The sequence below is a fragment of the Oncorhynchus mykiss genome, chromosome 24 (assembly GCF_013265735.2).
Source record: "Oncorhynchus mykiss isolate Arlee chromosome 24, USDA_OmykA_1.1, whole genome shotgun sequence".
In the NCBI taxonomy this organism is placed as follows: Eukaryota; Metazoa; Chordata; class Actinopteri; order Salmoniformes; family Salmonidae; genus Oncorhynchus; species Oncorhynchus mykiss.
Genome location: NC_048588.1, coordinates 3,294,327 through 3,301,001, shown reverse-complemented (window position 1 = coordinate 3,301,001; position 6,675 = coordinate 3,294,327). Strand labels below are relative to the sequence as shown.

Genomic DNA, 6,675 nt, shown 5'->3' with positions numbered 1-6,675 from the left:
ATGCTGACTACAGAAATGTCCCCCGGGTCTGTTGCCAGAGACCAGCCACCTGGACAGCTCATGAAACTGAAGAGTATTTCTGTCTGTAATAAAGCCCTTTTGTGGGTGGCTGCGCCCCTGACCAGTCATGGGAAATCCATAGATTAGGCCCTAATCATTTTATTTAAATTTACTTGATTTCCTTGTAGGAATGTTGCGTTTATATTGTTGTTCAGCATAGTATCATCTTTGCTCAGGTTTAAATTATTTTCACTCGGCATCATCTTTTCCTGAAGTGTGGTCAGTAAAAGGGTTAAATGGGTGGGCTTTCCTCTTGACCCCCACAAGGGAATGGGACAGCGGATAAATGAGGAGGATGATGAGAGCGAATCACCTCACATGACAGCGATTATAACCTGGGAGTTTGGTGGGCGTGGGAGAGAAAGAGAACGAGAGAGAGAGAGAGAGAGAGAGAGAGAGAGAGAGAGGGAGAATAACAGAGCACAGAACACGTGAAGAAATGTCTTAATTCGGCGCGCAAATGTGCATGTATTATCTCACCGCCATTTACCGGGTGATTATTTGACGCTTGTGATCTACCGTTCATCAAAGGTAAAGAAACTCTAAAACAATAATATTATTAACTCCTACCATTAAAAAGTGATAGTGGCAAACCATTTGCCAGTGAGTTTTTTTTCATCTGTCAGACTAGCCTACATTTAAGTGCTCTGAATTTGGAGCATATTGACATATTGGTAAATTCATATGGTAGTGTGTGTGTGTGTGCACGCGTGCCAAGCAGGTTATTCATGCTGTGAAACATGAATTCCTATGTAACTTTTTAGGATCAGCTAGGCTGGAGTATTAGTGAGTTTGGTTGGGACCATTGCAAGGTAACACATTCCACTGAACAAGAGACATGCTAAAGCTCATTTGATACATTTCAAATCAAATTTGTCCATTTATGGCACTGGGCAGACAGGCTAATACTAAAGGTTAAAGAAGGTGCCTGGTTTGTTTGTTTCTATCAGTGCAGTCTTAGAAAAAAAGGTGCTATCTAGAACCTAAAAGGGTTGTCCCCATAGGAGAATTGGAGTGTATATTGTACTTTGGGTAACCAAATAACCTTTGCAGCAGTGGTCATTGATAGGAAGTCCTGGCTTTTACAGACCTTTATGTCATTTTTACATTAACTTGCATCTGATGGGCTGCTCCACCAATATCGAGCATGACATTTGACTTTTTCGTGTGCCTGTATCCTCGGGCAGGTGAGATGGCGAGCAGGTTGGGGCTCCCCCATGACAGTTCCCTACACAGATGCATGCTGGTCCTGACCTTCCTGCTCCTACTGTGCGAGATCGTTGTCAGCCGCCTCTGTAACTCCCTCATCACCATGGTGGATGTCTTCCACACCCTTTTCATCCTCATGCACATGGCTCTTCCTCAACCCACCCTGGGCAGAGGTTCCCCAAAACCCCCACCTGCCTCCCCTCTCTCCACCCCCAACACCTCCACTCAGTCACCTGTCAAAACTCCCCCATATTCCCCAGCCACCTCCGGTGTGTTCCCCAGACCCCTCACCCCTGTGGCCTCCCTGTGTGGCCTGTCCTACAGTGGGGCGAGGGTCCAGCCCCTGGGGGCTCTGATCTCAGCTCTTCTGCTGGCTGCCTTGTGTGTCTCTGTCTCTCTAGAGATCCTCAGCCACACCCTGCAGCCCCACCCTATACAGCGCCCTCTTTTGGCCACGGTGATGGGGGCTGTCAGCCTGCTCTACAACCTCCTGGTGCTGGCGCTCAGCTGGGGCAGCTGGCTTGGGACCAAGACTAGAGCTGCCTGGGAGGGGGAGGAGAGCTCTGTCCTTGGTGTGAATGGAAAAGGCACAGTGCATTCTTTGCTTTTAATATTAATGTCTGTGTGGGAGGGAATTGTGTACAAGTTCTGCATTATTATAGTAGGTTCAGTAGAATATAAGCAATGAGCATCTGTTTGTTTTTCCATTCTTTCCAACACACCACAGTCAAGGTCCAGACCAAAGACAGCAATGCAGTGGGGGGAGAGAATTACATCAGTAACTCCCCTACATCTCTAGATGGTGCCTTCCAAGATGGAACACTTGTACTCTGTAACCCTGGGACCTCCAGTGTCCTGAACCCTGACAGTGATACTCCGCACCCATCCCAGACATCCCCACTCCATACCGTGGCCCCTCAGGGTCCCCTTTCAGACCACTGCCACGGAGCACACACACTCCCTGCAGACTGCAGAACTTCAGAGACACCAAGCAGCTTCCCACATCCAGTGGCCAGTGTCTGTCATCCAAAGGACCTCCACTCTGAAGTGTCTAAGTACAGGGCCTGCAAGGGACACAGAGGTGAGGAATGGTATCTTCCTGTCTTTGACCTTGGCAGTACATTTTACTATTTGGTAGATGAGTAATTTCTATGCTTGGGGACCATGTTGCATTTTGTGGTCTTATCTGTCCTAGTCTGGAATTTAAACAACAAATCAAAAGGAGGACTAGGGAGTCGAGACATGGTCAAAGACTATCCATTTTATGGGGGTGGGGAAGGCTACACCCCATCCCCTGATTGGAGTAAACTATCAGACAACAATACTTGTACTGCGACATACAGCTATTTTCACTCATGTACAGTACATGTAGTTAAATAATTATGCATACCTGTATATCCCTAATTTCCTTTTTCTGCAAATGCTGGATTTTCACTCACAACAGCCAATCCACCATTCATTCTGATTTGAACTCCAACCCTCCGATGTCCACAGATTAACCCATCTTTCCCAGCAAAATACCATTTTGTATTGCAAAAGGAAATAGCATCTCCCCATTTTACTGTGATGTCTTTACGAGGGTCTTGAACCTCCCTATTTTTAAAATGTTTACCGATATTTCCCTATAAAATAAATACATTACCCAAGACTATAATCATATTTCCCATTGACTGATCATGATTTTTCAGATCCCCCAACAATATCTTGCAGGTCCATCTGAACCCGGATATTATGACATAACCATCACAGAAGTGCTCCAACGATGGACAGCACTAGAAAAGATGCCCTATTTATTCTGTTTCCTCATGGCTGCCCCGGTCAGACTGTTCAATGGCCTACATATTGAGCATTCTTTTTATAGCAAGTATTTTATATAATAGTTTAAATTGAAATGAGCTAATTGATTTGTCAATTGTTGTTTTATATATCAGTTCATAGGCCAGATGCCAAGGTATTGGGACATCAAAGACCTGTTCCGAACAGACTTGAATTTTATGCAGCATTACTGTCAAACCCTTTGACATTAAAGACATGCTCCAGAACTTTGGCAACTACTTTTTTTTGTAGTGGGCTGGAAGTGTCAATGTGTACTTCATAAATGCATAATCTATGCTCAAATTTACTTACCTCAATTAGGCACAAAATCACTAGTTTGGAAGCAACTGTTTTTCTGGAACCTGTGCTGTGCCATTTCCCCCCATCTGGGCCAGCCCCCCAGCAATTCGATTTCAACCAATGAGCTTCAGCCCCTTGCTATATGAGTGACGGCTAGCAAGATGCACACACACAGCAGCACGACGGAGAGAATAATGACATGGTGCACTTATCTGCACATTTTCCGGGACCACTTTTGTCTCGTTAACACTACTTTCAGAACTACTGGGTAAAAAGTAACCAAAAGTACCGGAGAATCTCTAAGTGAAACAGGTGTTTTTCAATGTTTATACTAATCAAGTTAAGCCATTTCATGGGTGGCAGACAGACTAATTATTACATTATTTCAGATTTGTTCAGTTCTTCCTGCCTTACCCTCTTTTTATCCTGTCTCCTCCTCAGAAAATCAGACAGACCCCACCACAGCCTCAGCCCTAAAGTCAGAAAGCCCTACAAGCCTCAGGGTCCAACTTCCCTCCTGTCTCCCATCCCTCATCGCCCTCACTCAGGCACTGCTAGGCTCCATCCTGGCACTCACCAACGGACTTACCTTGCTACTACTGGGCCCAGACTGCATGCATGGCTCTGGGGCCTGTGGCCCCTTCGTCTACCTGGACCCTGGCTTCTCCATGGTGGCTGTGGGGGTGCTGCTGGCCACCACTCTGCCCCAGGTGTGCCGCTACGGTTGGCTGCTGCTCCAGGCCGTCCCGCCCCAGGTGTGTGTGTCTGATCTGGGCCGGCGGATCGCCAGTGTGCCAGGGGTGCAGGCGGTGCACGACCTCCACGTGTGGCAGCTGACAGAGAGCTGCCTGGTGGCGTCTGTACATGTCCACTGCCACGCTGGGTTCCAGATTCACAGGTTTGTGTCTGTTTTTATAGTACAATACAATGCATGTTGCTGATGGGGAAATGGTTTTGGCTGGACAGTAAATATAGTTAACTCAATATGCATCTATTCCCACAGGTGTGGTGATTTGTTGTCGGGGGTCACCAAGGTGCTGCAGAGTGTAGGTGTGAGCTGCTGCACCGTACAACCAGAGTTCCTCCTCTCTACTCCCACAGCCAACGGCAACCTGGATAACAACGGCACCAACCCCGCCATCATCCATAGGGAGATGCCCTCACACCTCGCCTGCAGCCTGGCCTGTGGGAAGGGGTGTGCTGGGAAGATGTGCTGTGCTCCTCTGGAGGAAGGGCCTGCAGAGCCACTGGCACCCCCTGCTGGGGAAACTGAGCAGGAGCCTCACGTGCTGATCATCGAGAACACCTTTCTTTGAGGGAAGGACCTCTAGGATGTATCTCAGTAATGTAGAGTGTGCTCCTTGCATCCTTTCCTTCATATGAAACTGATGTGAGAGGCCTGAAGTGGAGCAAACCACTTTTGGCAATTAAGATTCAGCTTGGGGATTGAATAGAATACATTATTATTGTCAGAATATTCTTAAAGACTTCTGTCCCCATGTCATTGAGGTACTTTTAGAGCGCTAGATAGCCTAATGTAAGAATTAGGCTCAGGTAAAGAGTAGAAATCCCAGTAGTCATCATGCGTGTGTGTATTTTGGGATGGGGTGGGATAATAAACAGCATTCCTATGGGTATTCAGAAAGGGCCTGTATGTGTACTGTATCTACTGTATGTATGTACTACATTATTATGTTGGGATTGTATTTAATTGTATTAACACGGTGCCATACCAAAGATACAGTAGATTGTAAGCCAAGTCACTCACCTAATTAAGTGTTTATTCAATAATGCCATTTCAACATACACTACCGTTCAAAAGTTTGGGGTCACTTAGAAATGTCCTTGTTTTTGAAAGAAAAGCCTACAATTGTCCATTAAAATAACATCAATTTGATCAGAAATGCAGTTGACATTGTTAATGTTGTAAATGACTATTGTAGCTGGAAATGGCTGATTTTTCTATGGATTTTCTACATAGGCGTACAGAGGCCCATTATCAGCAACCATCACTCCTGTGTTCCAATGGCACGTTGTGTTAGAAAATCCAAGTTTATCATTTTAAAAGGCTGATTGATCATTAGAAAACCCTTTTGCAATCATGTTAGCACAGCTGAAAACTGTTGTTCTGTTTAAAGAAGCAATAAAACTGTCCTTTAGACTAGTTGAGTATCTGGAGCATCAGCATTTGTGGGTTCGATTACAGGCTCAAAATGGCCAGAAACAAATAATTTTCTTCTGAAACTCGTCAGTCTATTCTTGTTCTGAGAAATGAAGGCTATTCCATGCGGGAAATTTCCAAGAAACTAACCAGAATCGAAAGAGGAGTGGGAGGCCCCAGTGCACAACTGAGCAAGAGGACGAGTACATTAGTCTCTAGTTTGAGAAACAGACACCTCACAAGTCCTCAACTGGCAGCTTCATTAAATAGTCCCTGCAAAACACCAGTCACAACGTCAAGACTGAAGAGGTGACTTCTGGATGCTGGCCTTCTAGGCAGCATTGCAAAGAAAAAGCCGTATCTCAGACTGGCCAATAAAAAGAAAAGATTAAGATGGGCAAAAGAACACGGACACTGGACAGAGGAACTCTGCCTACAAGGCCAACATCCCGGAGTCGCCTCTTCACTGTGGATGTTGAGACTGGTGTTTTGCGGGTACTAACATTAACAATGTCTACACTGTATTTCTAATCAACTTGATGTTATTTTAATGGACAAAAAATGTGCTTTTCTTTCAAAAACAAGGACATTTCTAAGTGACCCCAAACTTTTGAACGGTAGTGTATTTTCACTGCCATTATTGCACATTAATGACAAAGTTGTATGTCTAATCATTCACTTTTTGTGCACATTGAATGTGTAAAATATTTAGGGCTGTCAAACAATCACAGTAATTAATGGAGTTAATTGCTAAATAAAGATTTTTACATTTAATTAAAAGGCAGTGCATTGAGGTACAGGCACACTATGCTTTGATTGTAAGGGACGAAAACACAACATTATCTACAACACAATTTTCACCGTAAACAACACAAATGTCACTAACATAGTTATTAATGCTCCCAATGTTTAAGTAGGTCTACTCCCTCTTATCAATGTTCTTGAAGTTTAACACTTGAGCAGAGCAGACAAATACACATACGCACATACTTTTAGAGAAACAACAAATGTCGGTACATATAAGTGTCTTATATCGGCTGAAAGCTTAAATTATTGTTAATATAACTGCACTATCCAATTTACAGTACCTATTACTGCGAAATAATGCCATGCTATTGTTTGAGGAGAGC

General features: G+C 44.6%; 1 protein-coding gene across 3 annotated transcripts; it reads left to right on the top strand.

The window, feature by feature from the left end:
- Positions 1-200: 200 nt before the first annotated feature.
- LOC110503508 (probable zinc transporter protein DDB_G0282067) lies at positions 201-5,308 on the top strand. 3 transcript variants are annotated; one of them, XM_036961986.1, is made up of 5 exons: positions 201-591; positions 1,248-1,856; positions 1,997-2,350; positions 3,838-4,282; positions 4,388-5,308. In XM_036961986.1, exons 2-5 carry the CDS (start codon positions 1,253-1,255, stop codon positions 4,698-4,700), a joined length of 1,716 nt encoding a protein of 571 aa, XP_036817881.1. In that variant the 5' UTR covers positions 201-591; positions 1,248-1,252; the 3' UTR covers positions 4,701-5,308. The 3 variants fall into 3 exon arrangements, with proteins under 3 accessions (XP_036817881.1, XP_036817882.1, XP_021437525.2); XM_036961987.1 differs by having other exon boundaries at positions 202-591; positions 1,248-1,841; positions 3,826-4,282; XM_021581850.2 differs by having other exon boundaries at positions 204-591; positions 3,826-4,282.
- Positions 5,309-6,675: the final 1,367 nt, after the last annotated feature.

Excerpts from the sequence above, each read along its gene's own strand:
- LOC110503508 (XM_021581850.2), top strand. The coding sequence starts at position 1,253 with ATGGCGAGCAGGTTGGGGCTCCCCCATGACAGTTCCCTACACAGATGC. Across the intron at positions 1,857-1,996 it reads CCTTGGTGTGAATGGAAAAG|TCAAGGTCCAGACCAAAGAC; the intron begins GCACAGTGCATT and ends AACACACCACAG. Across the intron at positions 4,283-4,387 it reads GCTGGGTTCCAGATTCACAG|GTGTGGTGATTTGTTGTCGG; the intron begins GTTTGTGTCTGT and ends CTATTCCCACAG.